This window comes from Aptenodytes forsteri, unplaced genomic scaffold (assembly GCF_000699145.1).
Source record: "Aptenodytes forsteri isolate BGI_AS27 unplaced genomic scaffold, ASM69914v1 Scaffold201, whole genome shotgun sequence".
Lineage (NCBI taxonomy): Eukaryota > Metazoa > Chordata > Aves > Sphenisciformes > Spheniscidae > Aptenodytes > Aptenodytes forsteri.
In genome coordinates this window covers 1,648,356-1,668,408 of record NW_008796209.1, presented here as the reverse complement: position 1 = coordinate 1,668,408, position 20,053 = coordinate 1,648,356, and the positions used below count along the sequence as shown (strand labels likewise).

The window sequence follows — 20,053 nt, the reverse complement described above, 5'->3', positions numbered from 1 at the left end:
CATCCCCTGATCATTTTTGTGGCCCTCCTCTGGACCCGCTCCAACAGGTCCATGTCTTTCTTATGCTGAGGGCTCCAGAGCTGGACACAGTGCTCCAGGTGGGGTCTCACCAGAGCAGAGAGACAGAACCACCTCCCTCGACCTCAGCCATGCTTCTTTTGATGCAGCCCAGGATATGATTGGCTTTCTGGGTCAAGTCTCTAGATGCTGCCCACACTTTCCTTCCTGCCGTTCTCATGTGCATTTGGAAAAGAAAAGTGCTTACCATCGTTTGCTGGATGGTATGCCTGTTTGGTCTTCACTGGAGACACCGTGCTGTTAAATTTGTTACCCAGAGGTGGGTCAGTCAAGCTTACAGAAGATTCTCTGTTCACAGCATCGATCTTTGATGAATCAATGGTTTTAGCTTGGAAGGAAATAAAGCAAAGATATGTGTGATTATTGTTTACTTTTTGTACAGAAACCTGGATACGCTCAGTGCCCGGCAAGGGAAGGGAACCCAGCCCTGCCGTGTTAGTCCTCTACCCTGCAAGGCAAACAGGACATGGTGCAATAGCAATCACCTCCTCCTGTGTATCAGGGGCCTTCAATTCTCAGATTTCAAAGATGAAATGAACCTCTCACGACTGAATCCACAGCCAAAGCAGAGCTTGTTTTCTGATGGTAAATAAGGTAATTGGTCTAAAAAGTATGAGTGCAACACCAGCTGTCAAAGGATGAGGTGTGAGGAAGCGGCAAGCAGAACTGTAGCTAAGCATCACAGGTATTACCAACACAGCAGATGACGAAATGGTGGTAAATAGTCCATACCTCTTGCAAGGCTCAACGGCATCCTTTGCCTTGCCAGTCTTTCTGCCGAAGTAGGGTATGTGGGGTAGCAACTACTGCTAGAGGGGAGGTTGTGGGAAATCTTGTGGCAGCAATAGTCACCCCTCTCCTGCACTGATGCACGTGGCAAGATCAAGAAACATATCTGCAGGGTTCCCCGCTGCTTATCCCAACCTCATCCCTTCCTGTGGCATGAGCATCCACGGGTACACGGGTGTAATTTATTGAGCAAATAACGCGCTGAAGTAAAAGTTGCCTGTTGATGGTCAACTGAAACTTGGATAAGAAAGGCCTAAACAAACACACAGGGCTTTGATGTTGTTACTGAGTAGTCAGAGGTTCCCTGCAGTAGACTCTGAACCATGGGGTTGACAGGAAAATTATCAGTTTGCACAAGACACACTAACCGGCACAAGCTGATTCAAAGCCTGCTCTTGTGTTTACCCTTGCAGCCTTATTTGGGGAGCCTGGCTCCGAGGCAGCCCTGGGCTGCCAGGAACATTGCCTTGGGGAATGCAAACGCCCTTTTCACATGCCTTTTTCCCATATCTTAAATGTTCCACGCATTTCCTAGCCTATATTTAACTAGTTTATTATGGTATCTAATTTGTATTGGCTTATTTACCTTCATGTTAAACAAACACTAACGCTTGTGACTACTGGTCTGTGATAATTACATGTTAACCTTCTAGTTGGCTAATTAAAAACCTTGGTAAAAAGGCCATCGTATCTGCACATGACAGCCAAAAAAGCTATTGTATCTCTTTTTATTTTGAATTAGCTATAACCTCTTTGTGTCAAAAGGTTACTCATAATCCATTGCTTATGACAACCAGATTCATCACATTGTCTCTTTACTCATTTCTGGAAAGGTGAAAATCTCATTGGGGCCATCAAGCCTTAAGGTAAGGAATAGCCTCATGTAAGAGAAATAATAATTTCCCCTGAGGAAGGTTGGGAACCTCATCACCTACAGAGTGGACAAACACAGAAAAGTCATTACGAATGCCAGCTCTTTTCTGATCTCTGGAGTGGAAGAAGGGAGAGGAGGAGAGGATGAGGGGAGGAATTGAGTGTGATTTTCAGGTCTCAGTTCTGCACACAACTTCACAAGAAAAGTCTTGAAACCACCTTCCTTTGCATAAGGGACTAAATGAAAGAGAGAAACAGACTGGACCATGAATTATCAGTGGTCAGCAACGGGCTTCACTGGCCATCTGACAAATGATGAAAGTCACATCTTGGTGCAATGACCATGCCTGATGTTTGTTAGCCTGGTGTCCAACACCTGGAACTATGACAGGACTAGGGTTTCTGCCCTTTTTTGTGTCCAGTCTAGGCAGAAGATAGTGAACACTCATGAAGGCAGAGATTAGATTCTTTTTAGCAGAGGCCAAGGCCATGAAACTGCTAATATAAAACAGATTTTTTTATAATTTTTGATGTAATGTTCTAGGTGTTCTTAATGCAAAGGGAGGGCAGTGCTTTAACTACCTCCCACTACTTGCTGTGTTCACTAGTCTCTTTATGGTTACATCAGGCACCAGGAGCAAGGTTCACTTTTGAGGATCATGAGAGCATGGGATGAAGGTTAGAACCATGGTTTCATTAGTGATAGGTGCACTGTTGGAGTCTGGCAGGAGATAACTGTAATGTGTTGCTTTGAAGCAACAACTTCTCATTTCAAATATAGCTGCTTCTCAGTAATTCATACAAGTTTAAAAGAGGTTTTCAGCTGCCTACAGTTTTCTTGTTACCAAAAATGACATCCCAAAGTACAAAGTACCGAAAGCCCCTTCAAAGTCTTAAGCGCCTGACTTTATGGGACTTCCTTGGTTGTTTTGGTCTTGGGAGGCTCAAGCAATTCCAACTATTCTTAGCTCTGAGCATCGTTCAGATGTACTTTCCAAAATACTTGACTTTTGCCTGTCATCAGAAATGCATCTGGGGTTTAGAGACCTGATCCTGTAAGGTGTTACATGCTTTCTGGAAAACACTGAACAGCAACTACTGGAAACTGGTGGTACCAAGTAGTTTGGCTGTTTTGGAGCCATTTGGTACTTCTCCAGATGGGGCCAAAGTGACCATGAGTTAGAATGATGGATGCAAGCCTGGTGTTAGGTGGCTTGGATGACACCTAAGGTTAGATGTTATCTGATGCTAAATCTACCTCATCTTACTTTCATAGGTCCACACCCGTGTGTCTACGGCTTGTTGTGTTGGTTTGCTGGGTCTCAGAGCTGCTGTCTGGGCAGCAGCACAGATTGTTTCATCCGCTAAAGTCTTCCACCTGCTGAATTTGTCCTTCTCCCTTGAGACAAAGACCTTGTGGCCTCCTTCCTTGGTGCTGAGGTGGAAGCCCAAGCTCTGCAGAGTCAAGTGTCCCTTCTTGCTGCAGGACCACGCTTGGCGTTCCCAGTCCCCGCAGGGCTCCAGCTTGACTGGGGCATACTCCCGCATCTTGTGGGCCGACAAGCACTGCTTTGTTTTAAGGCTGACGATGGTCCTGGTGGCGGGGTCCCAGCTCCACTGCTGCTGCTGGGAGTGCACCTTGCAGTCAGTCAGGCTGATGCCGTTGGTCTCGTGGTGGGAGGTGTGAATGCACTTTTCCAGCCGGGTGTTCCTTATGAGGAAGCCTTGTTCCCCTGCTACTGTGGTACAATCAGAGCATGGTTTAGTACTGCATATGTCTGAGGCAAATGCGTCTTCTGGGCACCAGACATTGTAAACGCCCTGGGGAAGGGAAGACGCAACCCACCAGTCCTTTCCTGGATAGGCATCCCTAGATAAACATTTCCCCCAGCTTCCTAATTCCCCAGAATGACATTTCTTTAAAATACAGGGTGTGCAAATAGCCAGGAGCAATTCCAGAGAGAAATAACAATGACATAAGTAACCCATGTAATTAATGGGAAAAAACTCACCATCCTTGAAAAGTTGTACTGTTATGAAATACCTGCCTATATATACTTAATTCAGTATTTCAACTGGTTATAGCTTTAAATAGGTACCCATCCTTCCCTCCCTCCAAAATAATTGGATGGTTTGGGGTTTTTTTGCCCCTACATGGATCAAATCTTTTGTATGAAAAAAAGCAGTTGAACCCCCTGAATTCCCCAGATGCTATTCATCTGGGACTATTAGGCCACCTTGGGTTACTGTTTCCATTAAGTGGCTTCTGGTGATACTACAGCAACGCTGGGATAAAACCATGCCCCATCACAAGTCTGGAAGTACTTGGCTGACACAGCTCATGTAAGTACTGAAATAAACTTGGATTTAGCACACCTGACATTGGTCTGTGCTCCCCAGGCATGAAGGTACCATTTTTAAGGATCCCTTTGTAAGAGAGAGATGTTACAGCCGCCCCACAACAGACACACAATTTGAAGCAATTTCTGTAATTGCTTGTTGCTTTTAATAGCAACGGGTCCAAACATCTCTGTTGACTTAGGATGGATATCATCCTGTTAGCTGGACAGTCGGCCCCATTTTCAGTACAAAATCATCAGGTGTGGCCTGTGAACATCCTGAGCAAAATGTTAAACGCTAAACCATCTGTCACTGATGCGGGTGTACCTTCTGCTGTGTATTTTATGCCTAAGACAGAGGGATAGAAATAAGAGTTTCGAGTTTCTGCACATTCTGAGAAATCTTTTAGTTTTAATTACAATTAAGACATGGTAAGTCCCAGCTTTTGCGGTGACTTTTTTTTCCTCTTTTCCCCAGGAGTCAGAGTTATAAAAGCCCTATCAGCATACAGTATTCAGCATAAAGAGTAAGAGGAGACTGAAAAGTGATATTAGACAAGAAAACTGATGTTTATCTAAACAACTATTTCTGCAGAGTTTCCCCTTCCAAAGCAAAGAAAAATACTTTTCCCTGGCCAAGTATTTGGCTCAGTACCTGAAAAAACTAACAGTGTAAACAGAAGCTGATACACAATACCAAGGGTATGAACAATAGCTTAAAAGAACTCATGTTTTATCTCAGGAAATTCTAGGGGTCTGCTAGATTAATAGTGCCTGGAAGCTGTTCAATCAGAAATAGCTCGGGGCTTTCTGCCTAGCCTGAATGTGTGGGGAGAGGCAGCCAGAAACCACGGCACAACTCCTGTGACAGCTCTGAGATGAGGATGGATGCGTCCACGCTGGGATGTTGAGTTTCGTGGACCTGTGATAGCCACCAATCCAGGCAATTCCTGCCAAGCCCATGTGCCTGAATGGAAATTAAATTTCTGGGAGAACTGTAGACAGCTCGTGAGTCCTGTTCTCTTTACCGCTTATTGAGGGTTCGATGGAGGGAAGATGTTTAACGCACCTTGGGCTTGAGTTTCTGCCAGCTTCCAAAGGCAGGAGAAATGTCTCATATATAATCTCCCATACTCTTCAGAAAATCCAAAGGGATGAATACAATCCCCCCACCATGTTTTTTTCTAGGACCTGGAATCCAGGATTCTCACCTCTTTGCTTCATCTTAACTGGCAGAAACCCATTTCCAAAGTAATGATCTGAGAGCCACACAAAAACGTAACGGGAACATGAGAACTGTGCTGGGTCAGATAAAGTATCTGTTGATCCCAGCATCCTCTCTCCAGCACTGGGCATTAGCATTTGCTAATAGGGGAAGAGGGTAAGAATCAGACAAGTAAAGAGCTGACTCAAGACAGCAAGGATGCCAGTGCCTCCTTCCTAAAATGTATCAGCTATTTAAGAGAGTATCGCTGGGTATTTATGGTTAAAATGGTTTTTCCCATGTACGCTACATTGTATTTTTCAACCCTGAAGTTCAGAAACCATTTTGTTGCTCAATCAGTATCATGGGCTCCTTCTGCAGCTCTGCACAGTCAACTTCAGTTTTGATTATTCTGCATAGTTTTGTGCCATCAGCAAACTTTATTACTTCGTTATTCACCCCTTTTCCCAAGATAACTGTGTCGAACAGCACTGATGTTTGTCGGCACCTGCTGATACCTTCACTTTGCTGTGATCGCTGTCAACTTATTCCACCTCTTTGTTCCAGCCTGTGGGTGAAGTCTCTTACTCCATGAGTATCGAGTTTCTTAAGGGCCTTCATGGAAGAATCTTACCAAAAGCCTGTTGCACACACAAGCACAAGGTCTAGATCAGTTCACCACATTTATGGGCTCATTGATGCCATCACAGATGTCAGGCATTCCCCCCACAAAAGCTGTATTGACTTTTCTCATATTTTTCTGTGTGTCTGCAAATTCTGTTCTTTGTTTCTACTGACTTGCCTGATGTCGCAATCAAACCGAGTGACCTATGTTTCCCCAGGCTGTGCAGGGATTCCTCTTAAGATGGACGTAATTGCCATAACACAGTCCTTTGGTGCTGAGGCTGCTTTAGGTAATAGTTTACATACTCCTTAGAAGTTAAAAAAACAAGTCTTATTTACTTTCCCGTAACTCAGTGTGAATGCCATCTGGGATGGTCATTTGCCACAGATTATTTATCTTTTCTTTTCCTAAAACTTCCTCTGTTGGCAATTTTGTTTGACAACATTCTTCAGACTGCAGAGAGTGGCTGCTGTGTGAGGACCTCCCTGACCATATCTGAAGAGAACACCAGCACCAATAATCCATTCAGCCTTTCAACCCTGCCCTGCCTTGGTTGTCCTTCTTACATTTACATCAGTTAGTTATTGGCTTCCTTACCCCCACTGAGTTCCTACTTCAGATACGTTTGAAAATTTCTATTAGTAGTTTTTTATGCTCACTCTTTGTTGCTCCTCTAAATCTTTTTCTTATATGTTTTATTATGGGTTTTGTTAATAAACATGCCAGGATCTCTGGGTTTGTTTTTTTTTTCCTTGCTTGGCAATGACTGTCCAATTGAAAGTTTCATCTTTTTAAAAATTTTGAAGAGCATTGCTGTTTAACTCAGATTTGTGTTTTGTTCTCTCTGTACAGTCCCTGGTGGTATACGTTCCCCTCTAAAGGATTGCCGTATTACCTGCGTGTTAGCAGCAAGCATTGCGTGCCCCCATGTTATCTACCAACCTTTTGCACTTTTGAGCTGCCCCTTTCTACCAGCTTTCTCGTTTTTTTGCAGGTCTCAGTTTTCAGAGACTCACCCCACTGAAGGTTCAGGGCAGCCCACCTGCCATGGGAATACATGTGAGCTGAGGAACCTCAACGCTGCAACTGAAGTGCTTTCCTTTGAGATTTGCATAGCTCCTCAGTAGAGTATGACACTGAGTTATTAATAGATTTTTATCTTCACACCATACCTCACATCCAAAAGTATAACTACCATTTTACAGCTTAGGAACAGAGGTCTAGCTAAACTTTGCTTGGTTCAATATTACATGGGAGGGTGGCAGCAAAGCTGGGGCCATAATCCTTCTTTTCTGAACTGTGGTCCGAGTGTCTTCCCTACCGACAGTGATGTGGAGCTCTCTGTAAGACTGGCTATCAACAGCAGGATTTTCCTTGTGGTGTTTTGCGTGATCCTTGCCAACAAAGGTGTGAGCCTGTGTCCATTGTACAGGTTCACCATCCACTACCCGTACATTATTGCTTTCCTGAGATTGAGATGTTACTATCTAAGTGAGAAACTTACAGTTAGATACAGTTAACTGGCAGCAATCATTGCACATGCCTCACACAGTCATAAGGGGTAGACCCACAAATAAAGCTGGAGTATATTTACCTTGGGATACACATCAGGCACCAAGAATCCTTACTCAGGAGGCAAAATGATTTTTTTTTCCCCAACATTGCCAAGTCCCACTGTCCAGCAGCCTTGCAAATAAGGACATCAGCCCTAACATTTTGGGAATATTAACCTGGAGCAAACAGAGCATCTAACATACTCCCTGGGGATGGGACTCAGCGTCTCTGGAAAATGCCAGCCTTACTCGCAGAGCCTGAGTAGATGCCTGCTTTGAGCTGCTCGTGCTTGAACATTTTGGCCTTTCATATTTTTAGGAACAAAATAAACAATTTCTAGCAAAGGCGCTTGATGCCAGCTTGTTTGTCCTATGATACTGCCACTCTGTCTGGTTACAAGAAAGAAAAGCAAGCAAATATAGCCCCCTGCTTCTCAGCAGCATGGCCACCCTTGGGACATGCTGTTCCTTGTAGGATTAGGAGCAAAAACCATGCAACGTTCCTAATTAAGGTAATGGCACCAAGAAAGTCTTGGTTACCAGTAACCCCAGTCTGGCTGGGAAAGTTTCTGCCATTTCTAAGCAGTGCCTGTGATGGCTTGATCAAAGCCATTTGTAAATCATTTGGGGATGGGTTGCTCCCTCTAAAGGCTCTGCGGAGGGAAGAGGTAAGTCAGAGCTGAGCAAGCCTAGGTTCCCAAAACACTCCAGGTCACCCAGGAGCCTCAGCATTGGCTTTGGCCTCTTTTTCCGTCCCCGGTGGTGTTCCTAACTCTTTGAGAAATCCTTTAATTAGCTCAATTTCTCTTGCCAAGTGGGTGTTTTCTGTAGGGAGAAGACGACCGCTGAGTCACAGTCAGGAATTTACCTTTTCCTGCCTCCACCTGTCTTCGAAGGCACGCATCCAGCTGCAGCAGCCATGGCACCTCTCGTAGGGACTGCTTTGTGGGGACATCCCATGGCCCAGGAGAGCTCCCAAACATGGCTTTTCTTGGGTACCACCATATGACAGCAGGTCATCCCGAGTCACCCAGGCCATGGCAACAGTGCCCTGGAGAAGTATCTCCAAGCTGTCTCTGCTGCTTCCATCCAAAATGAGCACAGCACTAGGGGTACATGTGCTGTGGCTGAGAAACCTTGGAGCCAGCAGTGCCGCAGCCTGAGTTATGGTGAGACAAGCCAGAGAGTTTCCTGCTCAGGTTAATCTGCCTCCACTGTTCGCTGCTACAGGTGATCGTATCTTCTCTACAGAGCATGCACCAATGGAGACTGACCACACCATTCTCATATACGTTACATACGTTTGCCTCCTTGCACAACTCCCCCTGAATATCAGCCCTCCCAGGATTTAGGGTCCCCTTGTCTTGTTGGTCTATCACAGCAGTTCAAGGGGCATCAGGTGGAAAGAGGGTTTGGAAGACTCCCATCCCCTCAAGTTGCCCTGCCAGCAATTTTGGTCTCTGCCCTAGCTCTAAAAACAGCGCAGCTCCTACGAGAAATGGCCCCAGCCCAAAAGAAGAAAAATTAACCAGAGACTTTGGGGAAAGCCATCTTTAGCTGCTTAGACACTGGTGATGCAGACACTACTTCTCCCTACCCTGGTACTGATTATTGGACCCTCTCCCTTCAGGCAAGCACAACATCTAACCTCCCCTGCTCTCCTGCCCTTACTGCTGGGCCTCACGCTGGTAATGCAGAACTACCACGTTTTCTATCCAGATCCTTTACTCAGATTCAAATTCAGGACTAAATGTAGGGTGGGGCTTTTGCAGCATATCTACAAAACCAGGCAGTCTAGAAAGACATTGGATGAAGGCAGAAGGAACTCTCATGTGGCTAGCCGTAGCAGCAGGAGCAATTCGCTGCGATGGCCTGAAGTTATCATATCCTGTCATGAGCAAAAACTCAGTCAGATGTCTCTTCTGAACGGGAGGGAAAGCCGTTTCTGAGCTGCCCTGGGCCTGGCAGGCTGTTTCTACCTCCTGCAGAGGGTCAGGACCAGATAGAAATGAGAAGATGCAGTAGCAGAAAAGGGAAGCTCCCAGTTAAGGCAGGAGGGTTCCCCGTGCAGATGGAGCTCGGTGCAAGACTTGGCCCTGTAACATCACTTGTAGGAACATTACATTGAATCTAACTGAAACAAGCAGCTTGAGATTCTGTCAGGTATGGACAAACAAGGCCTTGAATAAGTTAGCAGGAGCAGACTTTAATGCAGCCCAGCAGGAACTCATTCTCATGAAAAGATGTCCCTCCATCCAAGGGAGCAAGCCCCTCTCTGCTGCCTGTGCAGGAAACCAGCCCAGGGCCATAGGATGAAGAAATTTCAAAAGAGCTGGAAGGCACTTGCTGTCATAAGAGGGTGACCCTGATGTGTTTGGTCAAAAGCAGGAAATCCAGATGTGCACAGGGAAGCGGTGAGATTGGCACTCTGTTGTCTATTTTGCCTGACTTTCATGCCCAAGACCAGCATGGCAGGAGGTGAGATTAGGTATTTTTTTTGCAAAACAGGCTGTTGACTGGAACCAACATCAGCTTTATTTTGCCCAGTCCTCCCTCAGCCTACAACTGTGCTTACCGGATGTGAAGTTTAGAGACACAGATGTCCATGACAGGTCAGTGGATGTAGCCAATCTACCTATGGAGAGGATGATGCTAGATGGAGCCTGGTGAGTCCCTGTTGATGAGCAAACAGGCATCTGCCCATTGGGCCCAGTGGATCAGGCAGAACTAGAGCTGGGTGAGCGGCTACCTGGCAACTGGGAGCTCTGGGTTTATGGGAGCACCATTTCCATCACTCGGGGCAGCAGATCAGCTCTATCAAGCTGTGTCATTTTTACAGAGAAGTCAACAAAAGCCTATTGGTAACTGCCAGTAATTAGCTGGCAAACAGTTTGTCAGTGCAAGTACCTGATTGCAAATAATTCTTGGTCTGCATTCAGATTATTTTCCAGTAACATGTCCCTCCAAGAGTAATTCCCAGCTGTTGCTTCTGGCAACCACATTGGGCTGTGTCTTCCCAACCATTCCTGCTTTCTTAATATCTTGCTTTTCGTTGACCAACAAGGCTTCATAGCTTTCCAAGTTACTGCAAGGTTCACTTTTGACCAAGTATCTCAGCAAAGAGAGCAGAGCAGACATAGGAAAAGAAGGAAGGTTTTGGCATGGAAAAACACATGGATAAATGATGGGAAGCAGGGGAGGCTGGTGAAGTTAACAGGAAGCTGATGGATGTGGGGAAAACCAGTCCCTGGGGGGATATGATGGAGGTCTATAAAATTCAGAGAGGTCCGGAGGGGATGGGCAGGGACTGACTGGTCAAGGACTGACCACAGATGGGACAAGGGGTGGCAAGGGAAGGCTCACAGCATGCAGGGGGTGGCTCTGCACCCAGCAGCCATGCATCCTTGCTGCCATGGAGAGCCTGCACAAGCCGAGGCAGGAGATCTGATAGCTACTGAAGAGTTGAACACACCAGCATCAGGAAATCCTCCAAGCAGAAAATATTTGGGGTCTGGAAAAGTATATGGGGGAGGAGAAGTATCAGATAAGCTTGGCCTTTCTGCGTCTTCAATGTGAGGTGCTTAGGGCTGCCTTAGGAGAGCAAGGCGTGAGGGGTCAGCGAGCAGCCAGCACTGCACATGGGCTCGGCAGGGAGGAGAGCAGCCCCTGGGATATGGGATTGGGCCAGGATGCCAAGCAGAGCCACCACCAGCCTCACACCCAGTGCATGAGGATCGAGAGTTGGTGTTAAATGTGGTATTATTTCAGCAGTTTTCTTTCTGCTTATATGTGCATAGATCCTGCTGGTGCCTGACTTCCCACCACCCATCATACCTCACTGGGTTACCGTTAGGCTTGACTTCTTAAGAAAACACTTCAGCTCCCTCCCTGCTTGCAGGGACTTTCCAAAGAAACCACTGTCAGAACCAGTTTAGGCAATTCCAGGATTTCCAGTTTCCACAGGAAACCAAACCCTCTAAGGTCTGTCGAGAGCAAGCACCTCTGTCCTGCCGGCAGCCTTAAAACTCAGCAGCCCCAGGCAGGGTGGGATGGGGAGAGGCTGCTGCGGGGGAAGATCAGCCCCAAGCAAGAACATGTTTGCTCTCTTCTCTTTGAGCTTGCTTTGGGCATTGCCAGGTATTGGGAAGGTAAATTCCTTTCTTGCAAAACAGTTGTGGTTTTATTAGTGGTCTGGCTGAAATGCAGCAGCTGATCATGCAATTGCACTAAAAGCATTTCACTGGAAAGCAAAAGAAATATCCTGTCAGAATGTTCTGTGATCCTTCTTAATTTACTAACAAAACATAGCCATGGGGCTCTTGTCGTGTGGCAGTAGTAAAGAACCACTTTCTTCTAACACTGGACAAGATCTGTATTAGAGTGAGAGAAAGAGAAAGAGCAAGACCCCAAACGCTGTTCTGCTCTCCTGGCATGCCACCACGGTGTCACCTCCAGGTCCTAACCAGATCTCCTGTAACTTTTAAAAGATACACATGTATCCTCATCCCTCACAAGTACAGTGGCATACCACCAGCCTGGGGCTTTAAAAAAAGAGAGATTCAACTCACTGGATTTACTTTAATTGGCAAGATTTGGGGTGCAAAAACCAGCAGTAGATGGAGCAAAAGTCAAATCTGTAGGAGCACAAACCTCTCCTTTGACCTGGCTGCACAGCAAACTGAGGGCTAGCTGCTCAAAGCAGTCCAGGGAACACGCACGTAGAGGTTGTGGAGCAGGGAATGGAAAGTAAAAGGGCTGGAAGGAAAGTCCTATGAGGAGCAGCTAAGGACTTTGGGCTTGTCTAGTTTGGAGAACAGGAGGCTGAGGGGCGACCTCATTGCTCTCTACGGCTTCCTGAGGAGGGGAAGTGGAGAGGGAGGTGCTGAGCTCTTCTCCCTGGGATCCAGGGACAGGACACATAGGAATGGTTCAAAGCTGGACCAGAGGACATTTAGACTGGGCATTAAGAAGCATTTCTTTACCAAGAGGATGGTCAAACACTGGAACAGGCTTCCTAGAGAGGTGGTCGATGCCTCAAGCCTGTCAGTGTTTAAGAGGCATTTGGACAATGCCCATAACAACATGCTTTAACTTTTGGTCAGCCCTGAATTGGTCAGACAGTTGGACTAGATGATCATTATAGGTCCCTTCCAGCTGAAAGAATAGTCTATTCTATTCTAGGCATTACGGTCAGAGCTGCCAGCCTGAGGTTTGTCTTTAAGGAATAAACATCACAGCTGTGCAGCCCAAATAGTTGTAGTCCTCTGGTCTAGGGAGCTTGAAAAGCTCTGAGCAGGTAGCCTGCAAAACTGCAGGGCTGTCCTCCTTGCAGCTTCAGGGACTGAATGAGCTTTGAAGCACTTCAGGGATTTATTTCAATGAGTCTCTTTCAACCTGGCATCTCAGGCATAATAAAAAGTGAATTACTTATTAGCTCAGGGGCTTTGCCCTTTTTTAAAGAAAAGAGATGCTGCTCACTGCCCATGATGGGATGGGTGAGACTGCGGGTAGCACCGCTCCCAGGTAGCTGTTCCTGGGTAGCACCGCTCCAGCTCTGCAGGATGATGCTTGGCAGGACTTCTGCTTTTCTCATCTACCCATGCATGTTGAAAACAAGGCTGCTTGGATTAAAAATCCTACTGTGTACAGGCAGGATACAGGATTCGAGTGACTTCAGCAAGCGGCTGAATGTTAACATGAGCCACTACCAAGTTTGTTCCGTGGTGATGAGCGGTGCAGACTCTGCAGCTCCCCAGCACATCCCGCTCCCAGCTGACCACCACAGGAGCAGGACTAATGCAACAGTATCCCGCTCCCCTTCCCCCCACCCTCTCCCATGCTGCCAGCATGCTCTGAGCCCACTCACCTCTGCCGGGAACAAGCAACCGGGGCAGGGAGCAAACACAATGCTCGGGAGGTCACTTAGTGCCTGCCTCACCCCCAGAGCAGGTTTATTCATCTGCTCCTCTTAGCAGTTTAAAAGCACTTTATAAAAGTGGATGGCACGATGCCATGATGTCCCTGGCCAAGCCATCCCAGCACCTTGCCAGCCTGTCCCTCACTCTCCTGTACCCCTGCATTTAATCCCGTTTTAAATGCTGCCTTGAAATGCACCCACAGGCACTTCTTTTACTGGTTGGTTCAGAGCTTTGCAGCCCAAGCAACACTTCAGCAGGAAAGCAGGTTAAAACCTGGGGGGCAGTTCACTTCCCACTTTCCAGCTACCCCGAAGGAGAATAAACTTACCCTCAAGCCAAGGAAGGAGGCAAATACAGCCCAGGCTCAGCCTGAAAAGCTCCATGATCTGCCAGCACAGTGGGGGGGAAGGAGCCCCTGAAGCCTCTTGCCTGCAAGGAGTGCCTGGCAGCTCACTTTTCCCTCTTCTTCTGTCATTCACAGCAGAAAAACCTGCTGGGAGTAGAAAAACTCTTTTGTCTTAGCGCTGGAGACTTGGCAGCCGGCTTATCAGCAAAGGATCAGCTTGGAGATGTGGTCCCGCTCAGCGGTTATCCCTCAGGAGAAATCATATGACGAGCCAGGGTGGGGGGGGACACTGGACTGAGATGCTCGCAGCCACCGAGCTCTGCTCCTTAGCAGCCACGGTTCCTTCCAGCAATGAGAGCCGAATGCTAAGCAGGCTGGCGGGCTGCCTTTGCCAGGGCTGGGAGTGGAGGAGGATGCAGGGCTGGCCTGGCGAGAAAAGGCAAAGTTTGTCAGGAGTGCCTGGAGGGGCGTGGGATGCATCTGCTGAAACCCTGTGCTTGGCCATTCCGTCACAGGGTCATTTTCTCTTTAGGGAGAAATATCCCCGCTGAGATGAATTTAAGCACTGTTATAGGTCACAGCAGAGATAAAAACTCGCAAACCGGCTGTGGGTGTCCCGGAGCTGGAGGGTGATGTGGCAGGGAGCTGAGCTACTGGCCGGGGAGCAGGGTCCTGCTGCAGGTATTCCCTTGATGCTCACCTGAGGCTCACTCGGGTTGAGTTTGGCTTTTCATGTGTGAGTTTGGGCTCTGCACAGTGGGAAAACCACACATCCCTCCCCAAGGGACAGCAGCAAAGGCTGTCAGGTGAAACAGCAGCAGAGGAAGTGAGAGATATAATTTGGTAGCAAGATGCTCCCATTTAGCCACATCCTCTCTGCACTTCTCTGTCCCACCTGCTCACTGCGGTCATTCTCACCTGGATATATCATTAGCCCTGTTGCATAAAAACACATAAAAATGATGGCTTCACATTTACTTTTGGGGTTGAGTCCTGGATGGCACCAATGTCACATATCCCAGCTCTGCCCATGAGACCAGGAGTCACCTCGAGAGCTGGGAGCTGCCTCATTTAGTGGCCAAGCTGTCAAATTAAAAGCACAGTGTCAGCATCCATGCAAGGGCAGGGGCTTGGGTCAGAGCCTTGCGAAGGTGCAGTTCCCTCTGTGCCCAGCCCCGGGCTGATGGCTCCCAGCTTTCCCCCTCTCAGAGGGGGGATCTGGCTTCAAACCAGACTGGCTTCTTCACCAGCAGATGCAGATAAGGCGAGGGATATCCAACAGCCAAACAAAAGGGAAGGTTGAGGTAAGTTCTTGCCCTGGTGAGGTTGCTCCTGCCTGGCTATAGCACTGCGCTCAAGGAAAATACCACAGAACTGGTTTCTTTGGGATTACTAGTTTCTTTTCCCCATGGGAATGTGTCAAGTTGCACTAAATACCAGGCATTTTTAATTTAAAAAAGAACAGATGTTAAACTCTCCTCCTCATGACCGGGGTTGAAAATGCAAACGCTCTCCACTGCGTTCACCAAGTGAGCTTGTCTCTCCCACAGGAGGAGGAGGAAAGGGAACAGCTCGGGCTGGAGGTGTCTTGCCGTCGGATGGAGAGCGTCATAGCAAATATCCTGGTGAAAATGTTGCCGTGGGCTTCTACCATGGATCCTGCTATTGCTCCGACCCTGGGAGCTGGTACATCTCCCATGTTTCTCCTCCCGGCCCTTCCATCCATTTCACACAAGGGAAACTGAGGCATGGAGAGGCTGTGATCTGCCCAAAGCCATGAAGTCTGCCTCTGAGCTCCTGAGTCCCAGATTTCTCCCAATCCACTGGATAACAGTTGCTTTTTAACACCCAGAAAGCCTTTCCCTGTTATGTGCCAGGAAGGTGTCCTCCTCCTGTCAGGCAGGGGGCTGTGAGGGATCTTTACTGCAGTTTTAGGGTGGGAAGGACCATGCAGGGCCAGGCTACAGGTTTTCCCCCAGGTCTGAATCCAGCAAGGACCCACAGAGGATGCTGAGGGAAAACTAAGAAAATAGTAAGTATGTCCCCTACTCTTTTCCTGCCATTTTCAGCTCAGGATTTCCCAATCCCAGTGTGTTTAGCAGCTTTCCTGCCTCTGCATGATGGGCAGCTCAGATTTTGCCCTGGGCAAGCCCCTGTCACCTCCGTGGGGAGAATGATCCTGTCCTTATTCCCACCACTTCCCTTCTTCCTGCAGATATTTAACCTTGCCAGGACCTTCCCTCTTATTCTGAGTCTCCCCTGTTCCTGTTGGGGTCTTTTAAACTGTGCAAAGCCTTCAGGAAATCCAGGTGTTTTCTTCTCCAGGGTGTGATTCCAGCTTTTTGAAGGGTAACTTCTTGCTTCAGATAACGTCTCCCACCTGCTGTTAAGCCACGTTCAATTTCTTGCCTGAAGGAAAGGAAGGAAAGGAAGGAAAGGTCTCCAACTTTTCTTCTAGAGGGCATGTGCTGGTGCTCCTCCTCCAATGTGATGTCCTGAAGCACCTCGACTCAGCTGTCCCCTGGGTCTGGTGCCATCACCTCTGGCTGGCATCAAAGGTGACAAGGAATGCCACAGCACAGAACCCCGCTGCTCTCCTTGCTGCCCACTGCCCTGCCCTGGGGCACTGGACCAGAGGTCTGTTCCATCTGGAGACCTGCTCCATCCGGAGATGCAGCTTAACACTGTATCCAAAGGCAAATCCTTTTCTTCTGGCTTTGACAATCCCTTAATGAGATACAGGATGTTCAGGCTGCCACTGAACCCCCCCCTAGCACTGGATTGAGGATGCCCTAACCCAGAAACTGATGCCATTTTTAACCCTTGGAGAAAAGTGGTCAGTCTAAAAGCGACGTGTCAGCACAGATGAAAATGAATCAGTTGAACATCAGCCACTGAGATTTTTAGGGTTTCAGGACACCACTTATTTCTTATTTCTTATGCATGCAAGGCCTTATTTCTTATACATGCAAGAAAGTATTTGTATATAAAATTGCTCTGTAGCCTTAGAGCCCATTCTTCCATGACGCATTGGCTTGCTTATGGCATGGTGTAGCCTCATGCGTAGGGATGCTTTCTCCAAATCGTTTCCACAGCTTTTCCCGGGCTGCCCCTAGGAGAGAGCAAGCTACTTTCCAGCTGTGGTCTCTCCCACACGGAGCAGGATAGTCCCATAATTGCTGGGTCTCAGTCACGTAACTTCCACATTTGGTTAGTCCTTGCTGATCTGAGTCCTGTGGAGCAGCCTTGTTCTTGGCTCCCTCATCAGTTTGATTGGTGCATTGCTTTTTCCTCTTCATTTTGCAGCTCACGGTGAATCAGAATGAAGTGATGAGCAAGTGAAACTTCATCTCCTGATAGGGACATGGTGTTACCCACCACATCTTCAAACACAGGGATCACTCAGCAGGCACGCAAATGCAGCCCTGTCTGGTGTGGGACCAGCACTGCTTTCCGGCACACAGCAGCTGGGAGAGCAAGCGGAGCCGAATATTTTGCTAGCCTAAAACCCAAGGGATGCTCAGGAACAGCACAACCATCCATTAGGCTTTCACCCCAGCCTTGGAGCCAGCAAGACTTTACTGAGCTTAAAATCTGAACTCAATCTTGTACCCTCAGTGTCATCCCAGGACAGGGACAGCAAAACTCACACCGGGTCCTTGGGGTGAGGAGAGCTGGGGCTCTGGGGGGCTCTCCAGTGGTTCAGAATTTTAGGGATGAAATCTTCCCCTCTCCATGGGTAACTTCCTTCGGGCAGAGGTGCAAATGCTCATTAGCTTTCTTTTCAGCTGTCTGGCCTTCTGCAGGTTTTTCCTTCTGGGTGCCTGGTTCAAAGTGCTTGTGAAAGGATCAGTTTCAGCCATGCTGGGTCATTTCTGAAAAACCCAGGGAAGTCTCTCTTGCTTATGACCAGGCTGAGTTTCAGTGGTAAAACTCCTATCACATCACTCTGGCTGCTGGCTGGCACTAATCACAATTTGCTCCTCCATCCACATCTACTTTGAAGATGGGCTTTCATTGCCCTGGTCAAAGCTGGATAAGTGCTGAGGGAAACTGAGGGGTCTGGCCATGGTGGGGTTGTCTCTGCAGTGAAACCTTTGATCACAGAGAAGCGCTTGGCATCAAACATATAGGAAAATAACCACAGTAAAGATCTTGTATTTCCAAGAGGGGATGCAGAAGGAAAAAGAGATTTTTACATACCAAAACTCTCCTGTGGCCGGGAAGTGGAGCTGGTTTGGGATAAAGCAGCATCTCCAGAGATGCTTGGGTTACATGTGGTCCTTGCAGCCCTGCTCCCATGTGAGCAGCAGGCTGAGACTGTGAGGAGCCCAGAGCAGATGCCCTCAGCCTGCCCAAGAGCCTCATCTCCCACTGTGGTTGCATCAGTTCTGCAAGAAGTCCCACAGGGGCAGGTATGAGGTAAGTTGCCCAGGACCCCTCATCCTGGCAGGCAGTTGGCTTAACCCATGCAGAGTCTGAAGCATGCCTCAGGGACCTACCTGGAGCATTTGGTGCTCATGGTAGGTCTCTGGCTCATTCTCACAAGAAAATACCAACCGAGAGGGGTTCTCCTCCTAGGCGAAAGCCTTCAAGCATTAAGCCTCTTTATCTTGCTGCTGTTGCAGGCAGCTCCCAAGGGCTCCCTCTCCAAGCAGAGCCTCCAACTGAGCCTGGGTCTAAGTGGGAGAAAGCCCAGCTCAGACCCAGGTCCCTTCCCGGCTTATTCCTTCACCTGGCACAAGCCCAGCTCACTGACTTCATTCATAGCAGCCTGAGATGAGAGCACCCTTTTTTTTCCCCCCTTTTCCTATGTTTCCACTATCCCCCAGCCTGCTCACACGATTGCAGCTGCGGCACACAATGACCTTTTTTCCCCCTTGCCTGTGCTTTCCTTATCGCCCTCTGCTTGGTTTGCTTCTTCATCAGGGGAAGGCACCTCAAAAACTCCCTGAAGCTCCTCACAAGCACTGATCCCGATGCAACAGGGTCTGATGGGCTCGGTGCTGCCCAAGGGATGCCTGATGACCGGTCACCCCGCAGCCCTGGGACAAGCCTGGAAGCACTCCTTGGGTTTCAGCCTGGGCCACGGGCTCAGCAGATGGAGCTCCTTCCCAAGGATGTGGGCAAAGTGGCTCAGCGTGCAGTGGGATGCTGTGGCCACTACTTGCAGCTTGGAGCAGCACATGGACACTGTGTGCAGGCTCAGCAGTCAGAAAGAGCCCTGAAATGGGAAAAAGTTGATTTTGCAGTTTTTTTTCTGCCGGCTTGGGAAGGAGGAATTTGTTCGTATAAGAGGACAGTTGTTGGACTTTCCACTGCCTGCTCCTATAGCAATTAGGACTGAAAGACCTGTGCAGTAAACTCTGCTTTATTCCCAGTAGTGAGGGATTGGGATCCTTTGGATATGGAAAAAGCCCAGGTAATATTTCTGCTCTAGACGTGAGCTAGGTTTGCATGGCTCCAGGGGGCTTATAGCACTGTCAGGCTTGCATGGGGTTACCAGCTTTGCAGTAGCACTTTGTACAGGCACAAGCCAGCAGAGTCTGTGTAGCCACCCTCACGCCAAGATGAGCTAAAAACCCTCCAGGCATCAGGAGCCATGGGGAGCAGTGCAGAGACCCCCAAATCAGCATGGCTGCCAGAAATAAGCCTGCTCAGAGCAGTCTGGTGGGTGTGAGCTGGTGCAGGTCTCTCTGTGACGCTGGTGCATCCCTGCAGGATATAGCCACAAGCCTCCTGGCAGGACAAACTCTGCTGCTGATATGGGGTTAATATGAACGAAACTGCTGTTTCAGCCCAAGGACCCGGGCGAGATCCCCACGGACCAAGGGTTGAGATGGTGAGGCCAGTCATCACTGTTGCCCTCGCTGGAGCTATCAGGAATTGCTCAAAGCCCAGAGCTGGGGTGAGGGGTGTGTGCAGTGCTGTGGCTAATATCCTCCCTGCTTCGGGGCACAAGTGAGCTTTGAGTTTTTTCCAGCTCTCAGGCAGAGCAAGATCATGCACTGATGGGAGGCACTCCGGCCACATCCAGGGACATCAGAGACCCTGCCTGCACTACGTGGACTGCAGAGCGTCCTTGGCAATGTCGTCTCACCCTCTGCATCCATCCCCCAGCCACTTCCCCCTTGCGTTAAGCCTTGTTAGCTTTGTAGCTAATCTGTGGCAGCTCATGCGATAACCTTGGCTGTCCCTCACTGCCCCTCCTTGGCTGCAGTGATAGCAGATACCTCTTTTCTCACGTCATCTATACACACAGAGAAAATGGTGAGCAAACCTCCCCCGGGCCCCTTTTAGCAATAAATCCCCCATACGACGCCTGCGT

The 20,053-nt window shown here is 48.4% G+C and overlaps 1 protein-coding gene across 2 annotated transcripts in view; it reads right to left on the bottom strand.

Moving 5' to 3' along the window:
• LOC103906352 overlaps window positions 1–14,082 on the bottom strand; it is a 20,133-nt gene extending 6,051 nt beyond the window's left edge. Inside the window, exons 1-3 of one of the 2 annotated variants that reach the window (XM_009288245.2) lie at window positions 13,708–14,082; window positions 3,009–3,476; window positions 266–406 (exon numbers count right to left, since the gene is read on the bottom strand). In XM_009288245.2, the coding sequence (XP_009286520.1) occupies window positions 266–406; window positions 3,009–3,476; window positions 13,708–13,762 (664 nt within the window). In that variant the 5' untranslated portion in view covers window positions 13,763–14,082. Of the gene's footprint in view, window positions 1–265; window positions 407–3,008; window positions 3,480–13,707 lie in introns of both variants that reach the window. The other variant, XM_009288244.2, reaches the window with a different exon arrangement.
• Window positions 14,083–20,053: the final 5,971 nt, after the last annotated feature.